At 48.4% G+C, this 24,519-nt stretch overlaps 1 protein-coding gene across 1 annotated transcript in view; it reads left to right on the top strand.

Annotated features, from left to right (window-relative positions):
- Positions 1-18,850: 18,850 nt before the first annotated feature.
- LOC146200551 (uncharacterized) overlaps positions 18,851-24,519 on the top strand; it is a 30,367-nt gene continuing 24,698 nt past the window's right edge. The window contains exons 1-2 of the mRNA XM_084592394.1: positions 18,851-18,884; positions 18,972-19,192. Coding sequence (XP_084448520.1) covers positions 18,851-18,884; positions 18,972-19,192 — 255 coding nt within the window. The remainder of the gene's footprint in view (positions 18,885-18,971; positions 19,193-24,519) is intronic.

The following is a 24,519-nucleotide window of genomic DNA, read 5'->3' as shown; positions in this document are numbered from 1 at the left end:
AAATCATCTTGCAAGACTTGTGAATCAGAATTCGCACTAATCACTCTGTAAACAATACAACCGTCCGCGAACATTCTAAATGAAGACCGTAAGCCAATTGAACTACGATTGATATATAACAAAAACAACAGTGAACCCAACACAGAACCTTGGGGAAGTCCTGAGGTTACTGGTGTGTAATGGGAAAAAACACCGCTCAGAACAACCGCTGTTTCCGTAATAACAAATATTCGGCTATCTACTTAATGATATTAAAATAGTTTGTAAGCTACTAATTCGGTAATGAGGAGGCTGTGCGACACTACATCAAATGCTTTACGGAAGCCTAGGAAAACACAGTCAACAATCTGCTGTTTATCAATTGCCAAGGCCAAATTGTGGGTAAACTCTACCAACTGTGTATCGCACGATAAAACTTTCTTGAATCCATATTGGCTGGAACATAGGACATTATATTTCGTTACTTGAGTCATGGCGCAGCTATATATTACATGCTCCATAATTTTACAGGGGATACTCGTCAAGGAGGCGGGCCTGTAGCTCTGAACGGAATTTCTCCCCCATACTACTCTTATAAATAGGAACTCGCACCAGCTTCCAATCACATGGCAAGAGAATTTCACTGAGGGACGTTTGAAACAACTGCATGTAGTAAAGGTATGACGTATCCACTCAATTTCTTACAATCGCTGCGGGAATGTCATCAGGACCACACGCCTTGGCCTGGTTCACATCTTTCAACAATTTGCAGACTCCACTAGCTCAGAAAGTGACTTCCGGCATATGGTCAATTTCCACAGACAAAGGAAGAGCGACTTGACGTGAACTAGAGGGCATAAATACAGAGAAGAAATAACGGCTAAAACATTCAACTTTCTCCTCACTGTGATGAATGATTTCCGCATCATTTTTTAAAGCTTGTACTGAGTAGTTTTCTTTGCCATTACGTTTCACATACCTCCGAAATTCTTTGCTGTCCTTGACAAGCTTTTTGCCTATATGCGAAAAATAAGTCTTTTGCAATGCAGAATTTTCGTCTGAATTCAATTTTCATTCTTTTCAGCAAGGCCAAACACTTTGAAAAGTTAGATTCCTATACCTTTGATACAATCGACGCTGCTTTCGAGTTAAAGCACGTAACTTAGCGTTAAACTATGGTTTGTCTCGAGCTCCCCTAGATGATATGATTCTGGACGGTACAAAAGCTTTGCGTAAATCAAACAATTTTTGTTTTAAAGAATTCCATAGTTATTCTATATTTAGGTTATTCACAAGGGCATGAAAAGTTGAGAAGCACGTCTCGAAAGTGGCGTTGATCGCCTCGTAGTCCGCCTTGCTATAGGCATAAAGCTTTCTCTCAGGTGTTTTAGTAACTTTCGCATATATAGTCATTGAAGTCAATGAAAAGTCAATGAAAGTCAATGAAAGTCATTGACTTTATTTTTCATACTGCGGCGGTTGACCAACAAAACACTGATAGGGAACGTCACGGCATGCACTTCACTTCGTCATATCTCCCGTACAGGTGCGGCTTCACAATCCCATTGAAAGCGCCTGCTGCCCATGTAAAGCGTATCGTACTTCAACACCGGTTTAACTCCGTCTTCCTTATTTTGCTTGGCGTAAAGCCATAGTTTCTTTCGCTTATCTGAGACAGTACGTGAATAGTCTTCGGACATTGCAACGCTCGATCCCTTCAGCTTGTATGCTCTTGAAAGCACAGGTTGGCGTGCTTTAAAATATATAAAACGTACAATGATAGGCCGCATATTTTCTTCAGAGTGTTACCGATCCTGTGAGCACGTTCGATGGATACTGATGATGATTCAAGCTTTGTAGTAGACTGATCTCTGATGAGCTCCTCAGATGTGGCTGCCATCTCCCTGGGATCAAAATCAACTAGGCCGTAAAAAAATCAGATTATTGCACCTTTCACGGTTTTAAAGTCATCTATTTGTTTAGCCATTCCTATCAGCATTTCATGATCATGGCGTCGCTGATTTTCAACGCTAGGTAAGTCTAAAATCTTCTGCAGCTTAGTTTTCAAAGAAAGAAGCCGAGCTTTCATGTAAGTCACGTCTACGGTTAGCGGCGATAACTTGAAAAGTATTGCACTTTGAACTTTTAACAGCTCTTGGATTTGTTCTGTTTATGGGCGTGGGTTAGACTCAACATCTCCACCACAGAGCAGCCAAATTAGCAAGTAAAATGCCAGGCTACACAAAAGCGAAAAATGTCTCTTGAACCCGCATATGATTCTCTCGCGTGAAACCGCATCGCTGACGGACAAAACTCTGATAAAGAACTTGGGGTGGAACCGGCAAAACGCAACAAGGTGTTTTCAATGCAGAAAAAAGAAACAACTTGCGTGAGCAGTAGAAGACTTGTAAGTCTCACTGCCATCTCGCCGGCTCCATGTCCCGTCGTCACAGTGCTGCTCCGGTGATTTTGTAGCCGACACCTGGCAGCGTCGACGCCCACTTGACACCGCTTCCAGCTTGTAAACGCAAAATATCCAAATTCATCGCTGGCTGAGCACAGTTGCGATTCGCAGGTGTCGAACAACTCAGCCGAAGATGCAGAATTTCGGTAGACCATGGCCATGCACACATCATGTAATGGAAGTCCATCAAGGTGAACTGTCTTGGAAATGTTCGTCAGAAATAAAATTATAAGGGTTCAACGCTGCTGAACCAACTATTGAGCGGGAGGATTAGCTGCGGGCGACCGAGCGTTCTTCTCTTTTTCTTCTTCCTGAGCCCACATATGAAGCCCCGATTTAACCTAGCCGTATGAACGTGCCTTAGTGGCCTGTAGAGGTACCATGAATGCCAGGGTCTTAGCAGCCTGATTCTCACATAAACGTCCCATGTGAAACGAGAGACCCAAGTGGGCTGCTCCTGCCAGCCCGTGTGTCACGTGGGGTGTGACGTCACAGCGTCACGGGGGTAAGACGTGGCTACCGCCCAGCTACGCCAACTGCTTGAGTTGGTAGCCCAGCTATCACCCTAGTGTCACGTGGGTGTGACGTCACAGTCATGTGGGCAAGACGTGATACCACCGCGCTACGCTGAAGGTTCGAAACCTAGAGTAGTATTGCTTTCACAATAAAACATGCGTAAGCAGTAGAAGATTTGTAAGGTTCACTGCCATCTCGCCGGCTCCCCGCCTCCAATGATGAAATGCCGACAAGCAGACATAGGGCGGTATAATACGTTTCGGAGGTACTTGCAGGAGTCTTCGAAGTGAGATGGGATCAAGCCAAAATCCATATCTTGTGCTATGGTTATAAGACCTGAGGAGTAATGTGACAAGTCTGCTTTACTAAACTTCATGCCCATTTTCGAATTCATGAGGACCAATCACGTCTCTACACGAAACATAATTTTTCATAATCAAGGATAAATTTAGGGAAGAAAGTGTCAGCTTCTATTTAATAGGAATGAGCACTGAACAAGATTTATTCGCATGCCCAGCTAACGTTTCGACAAGGGGGCGTTCCTTCGTCGGGCAGCGTTGTCATCACTGGCGGGGTTTTAAATACTCGTTTGCTCCCAAATGAGAAAAGGTAGGGAGAAGGGAAGGAAGATGGTAGGTTGAAAGAAGCAGGACAAGAAGTCCAGGAATGTTCCCCTCGGCTGAGCCCGGAACTCGTGATTTTGTGGCCTGAAAAAGAAACTAAAAAGCGGTAGCAGTAGGAAAAATTACAAAGCGGAGTGGATGATGTGTCAGCACCTAAAGCAGGTTCAAAGTTGACGCGCCTCTTTTAAGAGGCGAGATACATTCTAAAAGGTACTGATAAAGAATACAGCTGCAGGGGAATAATTATCAATAGATTCCCGCAAGGAGGGGAGAACGACAAAGAAACAGGTTATTAACAAGAGATCCATACCTGTCGCACCTGACCTTATCTGAAGAAAGGATTAAAGCGAACGAAAGTAAGAAGTGATAAAAGGAAGTACGCTTGAAAAACACGTGCAGCTTATGATATGATATTGCGGGGGTCTAGAATATACACGTGCTGTGGACAGGCTGTACAAATAAGATTATATAGGATTGTTTCCCTGACTAGTTATGGTACAGAGAGAATATATTTAAGGGGCTCTAATGTTTCTTTCAAGACACTTATTACTATGAGTTCCAATGTTCTAAATTTATAAATTACTTATGCCTCCTTATAATTTATCCCTTGAAGATTTAAAGCCTGGCTGGAGAATAAAAACTTCGATTTCATGAATTAACTGGCGAGTGGCGCTTGACCTGCATAGCATTCCTACTTCTACATCACATGAAAAATAGGTGCTTACGTACTCAGAGGTAGTCACAGGGGCAATACAGATTCCTGTGCGCGGTTTATTATTGGACTAAAGGTTCCTTAAAATATCTTCTATAATGCACACGATGCTTTGATAGTATTGCCACCTGGTGTCCCCATGTTCTTGCTGCGCCTGAAAGAAGAGGACACTGAAGTTGACTCTCGCGTGCTGTGTGCCGAACTTCGCCTGCTGGTACAGCTTCGTCCCGGCGTTTTAGTCAAGTCTAGCCCTGTTGTCCGTGACATATTTTGGTGGAGGTGCTGGGTCGCGATCCCAGTATATGTCCCGCACTCCTCCGCATACCCAGGATTCAGGTCTTGTGCCAATCGACACTCCTGTTCACCGCGCTAGCCGGAGGAACCTAGGCCTACCACCTGAGCACGGGCCGTTGGAATTCACCACCGCAGCCGCCCCTCGACCTGTCATGCAAACTCCAACGTACTACACTCTACAGAGCCCACGACTGCCTAAGGCTTTCCACGGCTGTCAGACGGAAGACGTCGAAGACTGGCTCACCCAGTTTGAACGGGTCGCCGCATTTAATCAGTGGGACGACGCCGCAAAGCTCAGGAACGTCTTCTTTAGCCTGGAAGATGGCGCTCGTACTTGGTACGAGAATCGTGAAGGCGTGCTAACATCGTGGCGCGAGTTCTGCCGCTGCATCCTGGACACCTACACCAGCCCGGATCGCCGAGAACGAGCAGAAAGGGCCTTACGCTCTCGAATACAGATGCCGAACGAGACCATAACCATGTACGTGGAGGACATGACTAGGTTGTTCCGACGATCTGACCCGGCCATGCCCGAAGAGAAAAAGGTGCGCCATCTCATGCACGGCGTTAAGGAACAACTGTTCGCCGGGCTCGTGCGCAACCCGCCGAGCACAGTTGCCGAGTTTGTTTCGGAAGCAATCACGATGGAAAGGATGCTCCAGCAGCGGTCTGCGACCTACGACAGGCCGGTACTCGCCGCTTCGCTCACTGAGCCGCCTTCGGCCTTCGGGGCTAGTCCGGATCTTCTTCGCGACATCATCCGCTCCATTTTGCTCGAAGAGATCCAGAAGCTTTTCGGTGCTCCCCAGCCGACGGTCAGCTCTGTCGCTAGTATTGTCCGAGAAGAACTCCAGCAAGCACTTCGGCCTTCAGTACCAGCTGCTAACCCGCCATCCTTTTCCACCGAGGCCTGTCGGCCAACGTATGCGGAAATCTTGCGACGTCCCCCGACTGATTCCACGCAATTACTGCCACCCGACCAAGGCTCACTTTATTCAGCCCACCCCGAGCCGTACATCGACAACCGCCGACCACCCCAGCGAAAGGCAGACCTGTGGCGTGCCCCAAATCGGCAGCGCCTGTGCTTCCACTGCGGAGAAGCTGGTCACCTGTATCGACAGTGCCCATATCGACAACTGGGACTGAAGGGTTTCCCCATCGACATGCGTAACCCTCCTTTAGGCCAACGACCCCGGGATATTGAGGACTACATAGCCCAGCAGCGCATGGCGCCAACTTTTAGACGACAGTCACGATCTCCGTCTCCACACCGACTATCCTCGCAGCCCAGCTCATCCGGGATGGCGCAGCGACGGTCGCCTAGTCCGAGCCGGGAAAACTAAAGACAGCGACCTCAGGGGGCGAGGCCGCTTCAAATCGACGTGACGAAGACCCCCCGACAACGCGACCTGTGAGTGACCGCGACTTGACGGCCCCGACGACAGTTCGTACACGTGAAGACAGACTCTCGCTGGATATACCCGTGCTCCTCGACGGCTATAAGGTTAGCGCATTGGTAGACACTGGTGCTGATTTTTTCGATTTTAAGCGGGAAGTTAGCGGCGCTTCTAAAGAAAGTGATGACGCCATGGTCTGGCACGCAGATTCGAACCGCTGGCGGACATGTCGTAACTCCGAGCGGTCAGTGCACGGCGAGAGTCCAGATTCGCAACTCCACGTTTGTTGTCAGCTGCCTTGTGATACCTGACTGCTCCCGCGACTGTATCCTTGGTGTCGATTTTCTCCGGGAGTATGGGGCCATTATCGATCTCCGGAAGCGCACCGTGACCTTTTCGACAGAGAAAGCTGGTGATACTGACACCGCAGACCGCCAAAGCCGTGCCCCTCTTCGAATTTCTGCCGAGAGCGTTTCTATTCCGCCACGTTCTAGTGTTTTTGTGACTGTTAACTGCGATGAACTACGTGACGGAACGGCGGTTGCTGAAGGCAACCAGTCCCTTTTGCTCACCCACGGCGTCACCTCGGCGCGGAGTCTCATCCATCTGCGTAACGGCCGATCTAAACTCCTGGTGACTAACTTTACGAACGAACCCCGCCATCTTTTCTGCGCTACTGCAATCGCATTCGCCGACGCCTTAGCGGACGTTTCTGAATGTTTTACTTTCGGAGAAGTTGAAAATGTGCGCCCATCCCTTGATCGTCTGGATATTAGTACAGATCTCTCGGAAACACAGCAGCACGATCTGCGTTCTCTCCTTCTAAAATACAGTGCTTGTTTCGCGACATCATCGAAAATTCGGCAAACGCCTCTTGTGAAGCACCGCATAATTACTCCCGACGATGCCCGCCCTATACGCCAGCAGCCATACCGCATCTCAACGACGGAACGTGAAGCGATTCACACGCAGGTTCAGGAGATGCTTCGTGATGGTGTCATCCAACCCTCCAACAGTCCGTGGTCGTCTCCTGTCGTGCTGGTGAAAAAAAAGGATGGTACCCTTCGCTTCTGTGTTGATTATCGAAAGTTGAACGACATCACTAAAAAAGACGTCTACCCGCTGCCCCGTATCGACGATTCGCTCGACAAGCTTCGCCGTGCCCAGTACTTCTCCTCCATTGACTTGAAGAGCGGGTACTGGCAGATTGAGGTCGATGAGCGGGACCGCGAAAAAACAGCTTTTGTCACCCCAGATGGACTGTACGAGTTTAAAGTGCTGCCATTCGGCCTATGTTCAGCGCCGGCTACTTTTCAGCGCATGATGGACACCGTTCTCGCCGGCCACAAATGGCAAATCTGTTTAGTTTATCTCGACGACGTTGTCGTGTTCTCTGAAACCTTTGGAGAACACCTCGAACGCCTTCGCGCAGTATTAGACGCCCTCCGGTCAGCTGACTTGACGCTCAAGCCCGAGAAGTGCCACTTTGGCTACAAAGAGTTGAAGTTTCTCGGTCATCTTGTGAGTGCCGCAGGCGTTAGGCCAGACCCCGACAAAACTGCCGCTGTCGCCAAATTTACCGTTCCTGCCACGAAGAGGAGTTTAAAACGTTTCCTGGGTTTGTGTGCGTACTACCGCCGCTTCATCGTCGACTTTTCCAAGATAGCCGCACCCCTGACCCGCCTCACGCGGGATGATACACAGTTCGTGTGGGCTGCCGAGCAGCAGGAGGCTTTTGCGGAGCTGCGCAGACGACTGCAAACTACCCCTGTTCTTGCGCACTTTGATGAAGACGCTGCCACCGAAGTCCACACCGACGCCAGCAACATCGGCCTTGGCGCTGTACTCGTACAACACCAAGCTGGCGTGGAAAGGGTCACTGCGTATGCCAGCCGCACGCTCTCCCGCGCTGAAACAAATTATTCCACTACGGAAAAGGAATGCCTCGCGGTTGTGTGGGCAACTATGAAATTTAGGCCTTACCTCTATGGTCGTGCGTTTAAAGTCGTTACTGACCACCATTCTTTGTGTTGGCTGGCCAATCTCCGTGACCCATCCGGGCGCCTAGCACGATGGAGCCTTCGCCTCCAAGAATTTGATTACTCCATTGTGTACAAATCTGGTCAGAAGCACGAAGATGCTGACGCGCTCTCCCGGGCCCCCATCGGATTTGTCGATAACGTCACGGATGACAGAGGGTTTCTTGGACTAGTGAATGCCTCAGACATAATGACCCGACAGCGAGCTGACCCAGAACTTCGACCTGTCATTGACCACCTGGAGGGTCGCGCTGCTGACGTCCCCCGTCAGTTTGGAAGGCACCTGTCTGCATTCTGTCTTGGGAATGGCGTTTTATTCAACAAAAACTCCAGCACTGTTGATCGAGCGCACCTCCTTGTCGTGCCGACCGACCTTCGCGACGATATCCTTTTTGCTTGCCACGATGAGCCCACATCCGGCCACTTGGGCTTTGCACGCACACTCGCTGAGTTCGTCAAGCCTATTATTGGCCTAAACTTTCTGACGCTGTCCATCGCTACGTCAGAGGCTGCCGCGAGTGTCAGCGTCGAAAGGTGCCTCCTCTCAAGCCCGCGGGTTTGCTCCAACCTATTATTCCACCTCGGTCGCCGTTTGACCAAGTCGGCATCGACCTACTGGGCCCATTTCCGCTGTCATCGATGGGTAACAAATGGATTATAGTCGCGACTGACTATCTCACACGTTATGCGGAAACCAAGGCAGTGCAGCGGGGCACATCAATAGAGATCGCCCAATTCTTTATGCAGCAAATCGTGTTGCGTCATGGTGCACCGTCCCTAGTCGTAACCGATCGAGGCACCGCGTTTACGGCACAGCTCATGCATGACGTGCTCGAGCTTAGTCATACCAGCCACCGAAAAACTACTGCATATCACCCGCAGACGAATGGCCTCACGGAGAGACTCAACAAAACCATCGCCGACATGATTGCAATGTACATAGACTCGCAGCACAAAAACTGGGATGAAATTCTCCCCTACATCACATATGCCTACAACACGGCCACCCAAGAGACGACGCGTTTTACACCATTTCGCCTAGTCTACGGACGTGACGTTCAGACGATGTTGGATGCCATGCTTCCGAGCTGCACAGATGATCATCCACTCACGCCAGACGCCGAGCAGTTTGCTCAGCGCGCTGAGGAAGCACGTCAACTTGCCCGCATTCACATTCAACAACAGCAGGGCACGGATGCACGCCGCTACAACCTCCGTCATCGACACGTCGCATACCATCCTGGAGAGAAAGTTTGGGTGTGGACCCCGGTGCGTCGGCCCGGCTTGTGTGATAAACTGATTTCCCGTTACTTCGGACCTTACGAAGTTCTGCGCCGAGTCACGGAAGTGACTTACGAAGTTCGTCCAGTGGGTACTGTGCAGCCCTCGCGTCGGCAACCACGCTCCGAGGTCGTGCACGTTGTCCGCATGAAGCCCTATTTCACGCGGTAGTGCGCTATGCGCTTGTTTCGTTGTCGCGTAGGGCATCTTACCCCGCCTCCGTTATCTATGCTGTCAATGTGCTGGTCTTTCGTTTCGCTTACATTGGCCATCGCTCGCGCTCCCTTATTTCGTTTTTAAGGGGGGGAGTAATGCCACCTGGTGTCCCCATGTTCTTGCTGCGCCTGAAAGAAGAAGACACTGAAGTTGACTCTCGCGTGCTGTGTGCCGAACTTCGCCTGCTGGTACAGCTTCGTCCCGGCGTTTTAGTCAAGTCTAGCCCTGTTGTCCGTGACAATATTATTCAGGTACACAGATACACAATGCTTTTCAAGAATACATAATAAACTGGACACCTTACTTTTGCGCTGCACAGAGCAGATGGTGGACTCTGTAAAGGTCCATGAAAACACCGAGTTGATTATCATTATGTTTTTTGCTTGTTTTCAGACCGGCCAAAAGACCCAAGCTACGTCCGTCGGAGTAAGTCTTGTGGGCTTTCCAACATATGCCTTATGAAATTGTTTGAAACCACAGGAGCTCTAAGCCTGCAATGCAGCGGCAAAACGCAAAAACGAACAGGAGATTGCAGTAAATTCCGGCTATCTTTTGACTCTAGAAGTCTAACGTGTGACTGACTGCGGCATACTTTTTATTTCACGAAGGTTGCTCCCGAGATAAATGGAATATGTGCCATTTCATAATAGACCTAATAATCATCTCTTCGCAAGTTCATAGGCATAGACTACTGCAAATCTTGGTCAGCGTTGTAGCCGATTGACTTCCTGCACCTAAACGCGAAGCTGAGGTGCGTCCAGAATGAGGTTCTATGGATGGCCCTCCTATCCTTTTGCCACAGTAAGGGTGGCAGAGTGCACCAAGAGTCCATCATACGCCGGCGCACGCGCTGCTGATGGCGCGCGACATCGGTAGACGGTAGCGATAAACGGCAGCGCTATGCTAATTAACGCGGTCGTGTCAAACAGTGTAGGCGAATCCTAAGGTGTGCATAAAACATCCACAGTGAAGTATGTTTGTCCTGAAGAGGGCGCTCAAAGTGCTCAGTATTCGCGTATATCTGGTCGCAGTTTCGCAGTGCATTAAAATATTACCTGTTACTACATCGTGTGTACCTTTCTAATCAACCAGGCCTCCACGGTCTGCTTTGCCACACGCACGCTCAAGCCTTCCTGGCAGCTGTCACTCCGGCCAGCTGCGACTTCGTCATGGTTGATGTTCCCCTGTCGGCGCCCAGGAGCCATCCTCTGTATACGTACTTGGTGACCGTCGAAACCTCCCCAGGTATCGATATCTCAGATAAATTTTATTCATGCAAATTGTTCCTCTCAAGCACTAGGTATAGGCGCACACAGAAAGTGGTACCCTACAGCACAATGCAATGCCTTGACATCATTTAGAGGAGGACAAGTGCTCGGCAGAATAACTCCGTTTGACAGGAAATCCGCCGAAGATCACCTCTAATATCCTATCATAAGATGGAGCAACACCCATTGCGGTAAATGTCCCCATTTAAAACTTGAGTGGGTGTCTCTAGCCTTCTGAAGGGCTTCTCAGACACCGAGTAGCAGCGAACATTGTGATGTGTCCCGTACGGAGCAGTACAGCTCCCCAAAAGACATCGAATTCACCCACTGCAAAATTACTCTGCTTATCTGGTCTTTGGCAGCCGTCCATGTCAACAGCATATTAGCTGGAGAAAATATCCTGGGAAAAGATTTCGTAAAGAACATTGGTTGAATATGATGTGAAAGCTAACATGGAAGATGGTAGGAACAAATGTTTGATGTTAGTCGGTGTTAGAAGATTGGAAGCCACGAATGCATAATTGGACTGGGTTAGCTCACAAGGAAGGCCTCTGCTTACTGTCGGTCTCCGCATGACTCTTGTTGCAGCATTTATTCGCGGCTGGGAACTATTTTGGCGGTGAAGTAGGGACAATGACGCGAACGGCAACCACTCCGTCGTAGCGAAGTGCAGCTAGGAGACCCTCAATGTTTTAAAAGTGTTCGGTAATGGCATATCAAGGAAAAGGCACTTTCCGCAAACGGCAAATAACCGTCCGCGCGGAGGGGTGAAACTTAAAATGCTTCCTTTTGCTGGACGATGTCAATGTTGGCAACTCCAAGACTCGGATTTCAGAGCTATCTCGAGGGAGCCTCCTGATAGAGTCAAGTCCAGAGTCTTTAAAGTTATGTTGCCTAAGCTGGAGTTCGGATATAGCTGGAGTGAACTACAATCCACAGTGAGTGTACAGGCATCCGTAACGAAGGGAGCCAGCTAAACACATTTCCATTTCGCCTATCCTTCCATAATTATGATGTCATCGACGAATACCGCATGAAGTCGCCCTTCGATCTGTACTAAGGGCTTCGGGAGCTGCATCATTGCTGTGCTTAAAGTATTGAAGGGAGGGCTCGCCCCTTGCGGTATCCCCTGCGTACCCACTTTAAATGGTCCATGTTCCTCATCATCTATGCGAAAAATAACCTACATATCTGCGATAAAATATTGGGTCCTAACATTAATAATAGAATAATAAAAACGGAACCACGTTACATAAACTATGCAACGTCGGGGAACAGGTAAGACGAATAATTCACCGAGTCTCAAACCAAAGGAGGGATTAAGATGTAGGGACGAGCTTTTGCATTCACGCGCATTTCTAAATAGCAGGATTCTTTACTCCACTCCATATTCAAGAATGATAAAACCAGAACTGAGCAGGGCTCATGCAATTCTTAGGAAAGTAAAAAGTAACAAAATGCGCCTTAGACCTGCCCATCAGCACTTCAAATAAACTATCTGACCTTGGGGGTCCTTAACTCTATCGAGAGGTCAAGGAGACAAACCTTACAAATCAATACGGACGACTTATGCAGATTTCCCCGAGACGGTGCCTCCTGGACATCCTGTACATTTAACACAATTGCGAACCTGAACACAGAATGTGCACCTCAGAGCTTTGGAGCCACAAACTATGGATTGTGCTGTTATCATCTGTTTTGGTTTGTCTTGGCTTGGCTGGCAGCTGCGACTGCGATAATGGCGCAAGTGCATCTGTGGCGCAAGTGTGGCGCAAGTGTATAAAAGCGGAGTGCGAGAATAAACGGGGGTTCATTTCGTCGCTTGGGAGCTCGGTGTCTGGACTGCTTTCTCTGGAAGCGTTCCGGCGCGGGTGCAACGGCGCCCCCCCTGCCTGGGCTAACACGACATGGTGTCAGAAGTGGCCGTCTACGACATGATGTCAGATGGTCAAGAATCTTCGCACTGAGCCAGGCACCTTACATCCACGATGTCGAAGACGCCTTCAATACGGCTGCATGGACTGCAGCAACCGCCACCGCTGGACTTTGACCGCACGTCAGAGTGGCCGGCGTGGATCGAACATTTCGACGACTTCCGATATGCAACGGGACTCAACGAATGCTCCGGGGAGGCTCAGGTACGAACGCTGTTGTACACAATGGGGAGGCAAGCTCGTGACATATTCAAGACGTTTTCACTATCTGACGAAGACGGCAAGAACTATGAAACCGTAAAGAGTTCGACGGGCACTTCGTAAAAGAGAGGAACATCGTGTACGAAAGCGCCTGTTTTCACAGACGCGTACAAATGCCAGGAGAGTCGGTAGACCAGTTCGTCACTGCGCTACACGGCTTGGCGGAACGTTGCGACTACGGTGAACTAAAAGAACGAATGATCCGAGACAGACTGGTTGTCGGGCTCCGCGACGCAAAGCTCTCGGAAGCTTTGCAAATGGATTCTCAGCTAACGCTGGCTTCGGCGCTGTCGAAGGCTCGCTTAAAGGAAAGCGTCCAACAGCAGCAAAGTACACTACGAGGACAGCACAGCCATCAGTCATCGGAAATTCGTGACCAGGACCCCAATGTGGACGCGGTGGTTCAACAGAGGCACTAGGGACGTCTGCATGGGCAACGAACGCCGGAGGTGCGGCAGCATGGGCAACGAACGCCGGAGGTGCGGTGTCCTTTCTGCAGTGGCGACGCCCACCCCAGGACAATGTGCCCAGCCAGAGCTGCCAAGTGTCTTCACTGTGGCAAGAAGGGACATTTCGCAAAGGCCTGCTTGAAGAAAGCAACGGCTTCCGCTCAACGAAAGGTACGCGTCTCAGCGGTCAACCAGGAAACTGGAGAGCTACGCGTCTCAGCGGTCAACCAGGAAACTGGAGAGACTTTCGTGGGATCAATAGATGCATGCAGAAAAGCGCGATTTGTTCAGGTGCGCATTAATTCTGTGCCCATTTTTGCAAAGGTTGACTCAGGTGCTGAAGTGTCAGTATTACCAGCAACGTTTCCGGGATTACCGTCCCGACTGGTAAAAACCGATGAAATCTTGCTAGGTGCAGGAGGCAGTAAGCTTAACGTACTAGGCAAATTCGTAGCAGAGATCGCATGGAAAGAGAAAACTGTGTATCAAACATGCTACGTTGTCAGTCCGTTACGCGACGTCCTTCTAGGATTACCTGCACTTGAGGTCTTAGGTATCGTGAAATTTACAGACGCGGTCGAGTCGGGAAACCTGCAGTACGAGACGCGTTTTCCAGAAATGTTCCGCGGTCTAGGTACGATGCCAGGGCGGTACACCATCAGGCTACAAGCTGGCGCTATCCCGCATGCCATAAGCGCTCAAAGCAGGGTACCAATTCCCCTGAGGGAGTTCCTGAAGCGCGAAATAGATAAAATTGAGCGTTTAGGCATAATCAGGAAAGTGGATGGGCCCACCGAATAGTGCGCCGGAATAGTTCCGGTAGTGAAGCCCTCAGGAGACCTGAGAGTTTGCGTAGGCCTCACAAAATTGGACAAATGCGTAGTTCGAGAGCGATTTACGTTACCAACTGTGGATCAAGCTCTAGGGTCACTGTCGGGAGCGAAATGGTTTTCAAAGCTCAATGCCAACTCAGGCTTCCACCAGGTGCGACTCAGTAAAGACTCGGAAGAGCTAACCACGTTCTTAACACCCTTCGGTAGATACTGTTTCACGCGACTACCCTTTGGAATTACCTCCGCTCCGGAATACTTCCAAAAGAGAATGTCTCAGATACTAGGTGGCCTGCCGGGGGTCGTTAATTTCATGGACGATGTCCTAGTGTTTGGCGAAAGCAAAGCTCAACACGATGAGCGTTTAAGTAACGTGATCACACGCCTAGCAAGGGCAAATGTGACATTAAACAAAGAGAAATGCTTATTCGGGGTTCTGCAAGTGCGTTTTTTGGGTCACATTTTGAATGAGGAAGGTATTCAACCTGATCCAGCGAAGGTCAGTGCTATAAAAGATTTGAGAGCACCCAGAAACGTTACTGAGCTTAGAAGCATTTTGGGCATGGCGAATCATTTGGGCCGCTTCCTGCCACATTTAGCCCAAGTGACTGCTCCCATGCGTGTTCTTTTGCACAAGGATAGGGACTGGGTCTGGGACAGCAATCAGGAAAAAGCGTTCCAAGAACTCAAAGAGCTCATTTGTTCAGCGCAATGCATGGCTTTGTACGACGCTTCGCTACAAACCACTCTTTCAGCTGACGTATCGTCTTTTGGTCTGGGAGCAGTTTTGTTTCAAAAGCAAAAAGACGGGCAACGTAGACCAGTTGCATTCGCTTCTCGTTCGCTCACCAAAACCGAGCAACGGTACTCCCAGATCGAAAAGGAGGCGCTGGCGTTGACGTGGGCAGCGGAAAAGTTTGATGAGTATATACGTGGTCTAGAAGTTGTTTTTGAAACTGACCACAAGCCCTTGGTGTCGCTGTTGGGTCACATGGCAATCGACGCTATGCCCCCAAGAATTCTACGTTTTCGTCTGCGCCTGATGCAATACAGTTTTTCTGTATTATATGTACCAGGCAAATCGCTAACCACTGCTGATACTCTTTCACGTTCGCCGTTAGCTCGTACGAAAGTGGAAAGCTGTTTACCTGTCTCAGAGGTAACCGCTTACTCGAAAGCTTGTTTACTGGGTTTAGAAACAGGCGACGATTTCTTGAAAAGAGTAAAAGAAGGTCAAGCAAAAGACGAAGTGTGTCGAAGCTTGCGCACAGTGTGCAAAAAAGGGTGGCCCAGGAAACAAAATGTTCCCTGTTATCTTCTGCCATTCTGGCAGGAACGTGCATGCATTACTTTGGTGAACGGGTTTCTGCTCAAAGGTATGAGGCTTATCATTCCTCAGACCCTTCGCAAGGAAGCGCTAAGCAAACTGCATGACGGTCACCAAGGCATCTCGCGATGCCGCAGTGTGGCTAAAGGTTCTGTCTGGTGGCCGGGACTTAGCACTGAGATAGCGTCATTCGTGAAACAGTGCAGCGGTTGCGCGAGGCGTGCGCCAGAACAGATCGAACCGATGATTGCATCGCCAACGCTCTCTTTTCCTTGAGAGACAGTAGGGGTCGATCTGTTTCAAATTCAGGGACGGCAATATCTTTTCGTAGTAGACTATCTTTCGCGATACCCAGAGATTGCCATTCTTCCGTGAACAAAGTCTGCTACCGTGATAAGCCGAATGAAAAGCATTTTTGCGAGATATGGCATTCCCGAGTGTGTGGTGAGCGACAATGGTTCCAAATTTGTCAGTGCCGAGTTCGAGAAATTTGCAAAACTGTATGGCTTCCGTCATGTCACCTCGAGTCCGAGGCACCCCCAGGGAAACGGGGAAGTCGAACGTATGGTAAAGACGGTTAAGAATCTCATTCTAAAATCGGACGACCCTTACTTAGCCTTGCTGGCTTATAGGGCCACACCTTGAACGTCAGCCCAGCGGAGATACTGATGGGTAGAAGGCTTAGGACGAGAGTCCCAATGCTGCCTTCGCACCGCAATCCGGGACAATGCTGTCTGCAAGAAGCGGCAGCCAAGGACCGTAAAGTCAGAAAGGAGCAAAGCCGCCACTTCGACCGACGTCACCGGTCTAAAAATCTCCCAAAGCTGGAAGCAGGTTATGTGGTGTGGGTGACTGATCTCCGTACCAAAGGTACAGTGCTCGGAGCAGCACCACAGCCGCGTTCATACCGTGTTCAAACGGAAAACGGGGTTGAAGTCCGTCGAAACAGGAGAATGCTTAATCGTCTCCCAAAAGACCGGGTAGATAGCGGGAACTACGAATTTCCGGATAGTCAGGAACAGCCCAGCAGGGCCGGATTGGTAACTGGAGTAGACAACCAATTTGACGAAGCTCCGGAAGCTTTGGTGCCTCTAACTCAGACGGAGACTGACGGTGGCAATTCTCAAGCTAGAATTGTAACTACGACCAGATTTGGAAGAGTTGTTCGCAAACCCATAAGGCTGGGCGTGGACGACTGATGCTGGAGTGACTGTGTTCTGTCGTGTTTTCTTGGGTGTGTTCCAATGTTATTTTGAAGTGTATGCATGTAAAGTTAATAGTGCTTGAAAAGGGGGATGTGCTGTTATCATCTGTTTTGGTTTGGCTTGGCTTGGCTGGCAGCTGCGACTGCGATAATGGCGCAAGTGTATCTGTGGCACAAGTGTGGCGCAAGTGTATAAAAGCGGAGTGCGAGAATAAACGGGGGTTCATTTCGTCGCTTGGGAGCTCGGTGTCTGGACTGCTTTCTCTGGCAGCGTTCCGGCGCGGGTGCAACGGCGCCCCCCCTGCCTGGGCTAACACGACATGGATGACCCCGCTTCCTCGTAATATGACGAAGGAAACACATGAAGGAAAAAAAGGGATAGGTACGTGGCGAAGCGCAAAAAAAAGGTAGCTCGACTCCCGCTCTGCGGTTTACTATTTTAATTCAGGGATACCATCTCGCCCATCGGAGGCTAGATATAGAGCCGAGGAGGTTAACCAAGGAGGATCGAACCAGGAGGCCATATATAGAGCGGGAAATCAAAACCAAGGGGATGAGTTTGCTATCACCTTGGCGGCTGCAGATCCGCAGTCCAAATGAATTGTCACAGGCTCTCGAAGAGAGTGTGCAAGCTATTTGCTAGGAAAAACTCTCCGCTAACCAAAAAAATTTTGAACCTTTGCATAAGGAACCAGGATATCCCGCACAAAAACAAATAATCTGGACTCCAGACCATAAGGGTGTCTGAAGCAATGAAGCTCCAGATGCAGTGGATCCCGCATTTATTCTACAGGAACCTCCTTGTTTCCCTGAGGTGTTTGAATATCTAACCCTCTACATCGTTTCAGCGAAATCCGGGATTTACAGCGAGTAGCGCAAAGTGTATTCCTCTCCAGTGAGAAGGTCTTTTCAAAACAGATAATCGCGTCTGGTGGCGCCTCCACCAAGGCATTGCTCTGCCCAGTTGTAATAGAAAATTTTGATCCGAAAATTAATGGACCGCGGCTATACGCTATGTGAACACTATACACTATACGCGTCTATACACTGATGGGAGTGTGCTTGGTTTGAAATTTATATGGCGTCAAGGTCACTTCGGCGGAGCCGAGCGAAACGCTCGGTTTTACATAGAGTAGCAGAGATTATGCTAATCCGAGTCGATGCCGCCGGTGACAGTAGATGTAAGCACGAAAAGGCATCCCATGTTTGCTTCGGCACGTCTTCCTCGAAACAGCGCCTTTTAGATGTGCACCAAGAGGTGAGATAGTGTTTTGTGCTTCTTAGCTTTGCGCCACAACGCCAACGTAGAGCGCAGGAGGACAGTGAGCGGAAAGTAACAGTGAGCGAGAAGAAAGATGATGTTGTGCCTTTTCAGCTCTCTGCTACAAAACCAGCAAAGGAAGACATTTCACGCATGCGCTGCACCAGCTGCACGGAAGTGGGCATGCACCCAGGGCTGACCTAGAAAACATTGTTTAGGCTTGCTTTCCTGCTCGCCTCTGGTAGTGTTCAGCGTTCTTATTGACGCGCGTCAATGACAAGATGTAAAACGATTTCCAGGTTTTAATAATCAGGATCCATGCTTCAACAGGCTCCATTTTTTTTTTCAGGAACAAAATGTTTATTCATGCGGATGAGATATTGCATAGAGTGGAGGTTGGCGTTGTCAGAATATTTTATAAAAAGGACATTGATTCCCTTATTATATCTGCATGTGTGTTTTCACCTTTAATACCATGCAGTATTCTGAATTTCTGTGCGGCCACAGAGTTTCCCATGTCTATCAGCACTAGTTATAGCAGGCGTAGATAGTACTGAGGAGTCAGGCTGATTGGGCGTTAGAGGATTAAAAGAGCACAATTCAAGTGTTCACGCAGCACCTTACCAGCCACACGTACGCAAATTCTGACCGAGGTAATGAAATAGTTAATATCCAGAAAGTTTCTTGACTTGGGAGCTGTTCATCCGTGTAACATGTGCTACTGCGTTACCAATTCAGTGTGCCACAAACATGGCATGCATAAGAGGGCAGCGTGATCATAAAGCCTGTCGTAACATGTGCGATTCAGGGAAGAACAAAATGTGCGCAGGTGCGCGTGGGTGACTCATTATCGGCGCATTAACTGTGCGTCTCAAGAACGAGCACGTCGCGTGTGTTGGGCGCATTTCGTTTGCAGCGGCACTGGAGTCGCAAGTAGTGCAGCACGCGAGGAACACGCCGGACAAGGCACTGCTCATCGCTGTCGAAAGAAGCGTGCTACACCGCGGCAATCACGGGCCGCAAGCGGTGGCGAGGGGTCTCGTCGAGAAGGTGGTCGACATGAAGGCGCACGGGCTAGCGCTAAGCGACCAGCAGCTCACCGAAGCCGACACGGGCGAGGTCTTGCAGGACGCACAGGTAAGCAGGGGCTGTAACATTTTCCTCGTTGTTGACACTGGTGGACATTAGCAACTACAACTCATTCAGATGAGAATCATATATCTATTTTCCACTTTGTTTTTCCATTACGTTGAACAAGTGAAGGCTTCTGAGAACAACGATTACGGCATGGCTCTGAGCAGCAAAAATAAGGCTCGTGCAATCGGGTGCAATCGGGATGTCCATCGGTGGCGGGTACAATGCGGTCATTAAGGAAACTTAGTTCAAATTGCTGGACAACTTATTTAGCTCAAAAAATTTAATTTATGAATCGCAAATAAACTTTACAGAATAAATGTCTTTTTTTTCTCGCACGCTGTTAGAAATACCATATGTTGTCCATTTTAAGGAAACGTTTGGGAAATATATCATCATCATCATCATCAGCCTGACTATACCCACTGCAGGGTGAAGGCCTCTCCCATATTTCTCCAATAAACCCGGTTCTGTGCTAGCTGCATCCACTTGACCCCTGCGAACTCCTTAACCTCATCCGCCCACCAAACTTTCTCCCGCACCCTGCTACGCTTTCCTTCCCTTGGAATCCAGTTTGTTACCCTAAGCGACCATCGGTTATCCTCTCTTCACACTACATGTCCTGCCCATGCCCATTTCTGCTTCTTAATTTCCACTAGAATGTCGGTAACTTGAGTTATTTTTCTGACCCACTGTGCACGCTTCCTATCTCCTAATGTTACCCCTACCATTTTTTTTCCATAGCCCTCTGGGTTGTCCTCAACTTAAGTAAAACCCTCTTGGTTATAGCCTCCACGTTTAAGCCCCATAGGTGAGTACAGGTAAGATGCAGTTGGTGTATACCTTCCTCTTTAGCGATACCGGTAAGCTGCTAGTCGTAATCTGTGAGTGCTTGCCAAATGCGCTCCATCCCAATATTATTCTTTTTATTTCCTTTTCATGGTCCGGATCTGCAGTTACTACCTGTCCTAAGTAGATATATTAGCCTACTACTTCCAGTACTTCGCTACCTAATGTAAACTGCTGTTCTTTCCCGAGGCTGTTGAACATTACCTTAGTCTTCTGCATATTGATTTTCAAGCCTACCTTTCTACTTTTCCTGTCTAGGTCATCAATCATTATTTGCAGTTCATCCCCCGAGTTGCTTAGCAAGGCAATGTCATCAGCAAATCGCAGATTACTGAGGTATTCTCCATATACCCTTATCCCTAACTGCTCCCATTCCAAGTCTCCGAATACTTCCTCTAAACAAGCTGTGAATAGTACTGGGGAGATTGTGTCTCCTTGCCTAACACCTTTCTTTATGGGAATTTTGTTACTTTCTTTATGCAGAACTATGGTTGCTGTGCAGCCACTATATATATCTTCCAGCACTTTCACGTACGGCTCGTCTACCCCCTGATTTCACAATGCCTGCATCACCGCCGAGGTTTCAAATGAGTCAAATGCTTTTTCGTAATCAATGAATGCTATGTATAAAGGCTGGTTATATTCCGAGCATTTTTCTATCACCTGATTGATGGTATGGATATGATCGATAGTAGAGTACCGTTTCCGAAACCCTGCTTGATCCTTCGCTTTATTTCAGTCTAAGGTTGTCCTGATTCTATTAGCGATTACCTTAGTAAATACCTTATACGTAACAGACAGTAAGCTGATTGGTCTGCAATTTTTAAGGTCCTTAGATTCCCCTTACTTATGAATGAGGATAATGTTTGCATTTTTCTATGGTTCCGGTACCGTCGCTGACACCAGACACTGCGAATACAGGGTGGCCAGTATTTCTAGCACGATATCCTTCCCGTCCTTCAACAAATCTTTAGTTATCTGATCTTCTCCAGCTGATTTCCCCCTTTTCATAATTTCTAATGCTTTCTTGACCTCGTCCTTCGTCACTTGTGGAACGTCTGACTTTTTTTCCCTACCGCTAATCTCATTACGGTCCTGACTGCTTTGGCTACTGTAGATATCTGTATAGAACTCCTCGGCTACTTTGACTACTTTGTCCATATTCGTGATGACGTCGCCCGCCTTGTCCGTTATCGTATACATCTGGTTTTTGCCTATGCCCAATTTCTTCTTTACCGCTTTAAGGCTTCTCCCGTTCTTTACAGCATGCTCAACTTTATCCATGTATACTTCCTTATATCGGCCACCTTGCGCTTATTGATCAGCTTTGATATCTCGGCCAATTCTATCTGGTCTGTTGGATTGGAAGCTTTCATACTAGGGCGTTTCTTAATCATATATTTCGTCTGCTTAGCTCACCGGTATGCTCTCTAACTATCCTACCGCCTACTTCTACCGCGCACTCACTAATGATATCTCGGAAATTATTGTTCATTGCTTCTAGGCTAATGTCACCATCCCCGGTTAGAGCTGAATATCCATTCGGTGGCGAGATCCGGAACTCTTCTGCTCTCCCCCTCACCGCTAATTCGTTGATGGGTTTCTTTCTTACTAATATGTTGTGTTCCAACGCTTCTTCAGATTTAGGCTAATTCGGGACCTCACCATCCTGTCGTCACTCATAATTCGGGACCTCACCATCCTGTGGTCACTCAATCGCACTTTCCCGATTACCTCGGCATCTTGGATAATGGCGGCGGTTGAATACAGTATGAAGTCAATTTCATTTTTAGTCTCCCCGTTAGGACTTTTCCATGTCCATTTCCGGTTCTTCGGTCTGCTGAAGAAGGTACTCATGATTCTTAAGTTATTGCGCTTTGCAAACTGAACTAGTAGCTCCCCCCCTTCTATTCCAAGAACCAATGCCATAGGAACCTATTGCCTGGTCTCCTGCCTGCCTTTTCTCTACATTCGCATTGAAGTCGCTCATTAGTACACCACACTGCGTCTTTACTTTTCGCATTGCCGATTCTACATCTTCGTAGAAGCGTTCAACTGCCTGGTCATCATAACCAGATGTAGGTGCATAAGCCTGTACAACCTCCAGTTCATACCGCTTATTAGGCCTAATTACGATGCCTGCTACCCTCTCATCAATACTATAGAATTAATCTATATTGCCCGCTATATACTTATCGACAAGTAAACCTACTCCTAGTTGTCGCCTCTCCGGTAAAGCTCTATAACACAGTACATGCCCATCTTTCAGTGCACTATATGCCTCATTCGGCCCCCTAGCCTCACTGAGCCCTATGACATCCCATTTTATACCCTCCAGTCCCTCTAAACTAGCTTCACTTGCTAGGGTTCTAGCGTTAAACGTTGCCAAGGTCAGTTTCCTATGGTGACCTGTCCAGCGGAGCCAGGATTTCTTAGCACCCCCTGCTGCGTCAAAAGTCTGACCGCCGCCATGGTCATTTGTTCCGCAGCCGCTGGTGACTGAAGGCCGGGGTTTTATGGAACTTATCACAAGAGGTTGCGGTCAATTACTGTACCAGGGTGGCCAACTCCTGTTCTGGTGAGGGAGTGCGTTGCCGGAGGTATTCACCGGCATCAGGTCGCCCCCCAAACCTGCTTATGCAATTCCATCGACACGCGAATTTTTTGTTAATTCGATGGTGAATTCCGCGGCATGCATCGGGATTTGAATCCCGGTCCTCCTGCATGCGAGGCGGATGTTCTACCGCTACGCCACCGCTGAACCTAGAGCCCAACTATTCGTAAGCCGAACTGTTCGCAGAGCACAACTTTTCACGAGTCTCTATGGCAGTCAGATCTCATTCTAGGTGCGTACACTATCGCAGACTAAAAGTAATCAGCGGAGGCTGTAAACCTAACATCCAGCCTTAATGTAGCATTCATTTTTGTTGAAATTATGGCCAGAGAATAAAGCATTGAACAAGTTCAGAGCGCGCCAGCAAAGAGAAATATGCACCACAATGCTAACAGGAGATTCCTCAGTCTAGCAGATGCCATTTATTCAGCACGCAGGGCAACACAAGAGAACGAAATATGGAGGGGAATAGAAGCATTTTTTCAGCGTCATTTTTCGTGGAATGCCGCATTCCGGCAAGTTAATATTGCGACTGTGTTCAAGACACTATTAGTCATCGCTTTCTTGTTCAGTTTCCATGAGCTGTATTGTTGCAGGAATACATTTATCCGCTATAATTTCGCCTTACATTGTTCGTTCAAGCTGCGAGGAAACGACTATTTCAAGAGGCCTACTATCACTGCCGAGTGCAGAGAGAGCGAAAGCATGAAGACAGTTTAAAAGGACAATATAGCTGCTTCGTAAGACATGACGCTGCACTGGTCTGTTGTCATCTCTGTTACTATCGCATTCACTACGTGATGTAATAAGAAACAACTATTTGAAAAGCGCGTGTGATACACTTTGAAGGCCCAAACGCTCACAAGAGTGCTTTATATGGCCTAATAGGTAGCGGTCAGGCTCGCTAACTAGGGTTCCGGGTCTGTAGTCACGATTAAGAAGCCTCTTTAAGAAGGCTCAAACAATTGGTAAAACTCGATCATTTGTAACATGCAAGGGCAAGAGAGATTCTTTGCACTCTCTCTCTTTGTATGCAGAAGACGAAGTTAATGTTCAATAGCCTAGGGAAGGAACAGCAGTTTACGTTAGGTAGCGAAGCACCGGAAGTAGGAGGCGAAGATGTCTACTTAAGACAGGTAGTGATCGCAGATCCGGACCACGAAAAGGAAATAACAAGAAGAATAAGACTGTGATGGAGCGCACCTAGAAAGCACTCGCAGATTATGATTAGCAGCTTACCAGTATCGCTTAAGAGGAAAGTGTACAGCAGTTGCATGTTACCTGTACCTACCTATGGGGCTGAAACGTGTAGGCATGCCTGGCTGATTGCGTCTTCAGCGCATGGTCACGTTATCAGGGATTCAGCACCTCCACGAGATGTCACGTCGTGCTGACAATGCCGTGATCCCAAAAGTACATACAGGCGTGGCAGCTCTGAAATAAACTTATTGGGTGACTTGCGCCCTTAAAATAACTGAAGAACTTGGCGGCGACGATAGCAGCAAACGTGCTCGCTAGTCGTCGAATTACGGATATCTGTCACGCACGTCATCGCTCAATTTAAAGGCGGCTACGAAACATCTCGATAAAGCCGCAAACGGTGACTAGCATAACCTTCAACACTAGAAATACGCGCGAGTGGTTGGAGACTTCGAAATAAATCTATACGCATCTTGCGCGACATAGAAACTGATAAAGCCTCGTCGTGCGATAACCAGCATTAACAGACGAAACAATAACAGACGAAGAATACAGAAGCTTGTTTGGTTTGGTTTGGTCTGTGCGGTTTAACACCCCAAATCGAATCAGGCTATGAGAGACGCTTTGTTGGAGGACTATCGCACAACAGATTGGCGCCTTGCTTTTC

Source organism: Amblyomma maculatum, chromosome 2 (genome assembly GCF_055883805.1).
Source record: "Amblyomma maculatum isolate TAMU_Amacu chromosome 2, ASM5588380v1, whole genome shotgun sequence".
NCBI classification, from domain to species: domain Eukaryota; kingdom Metazoa; phylum Arthropoda; class Arachnida; order Ixodida; family Ixodidae; genus Amblyomma; species Amblyomma maculatum.
This window is presented reverse-complemented; position numbering and strand designations above follow the sequence as displayed.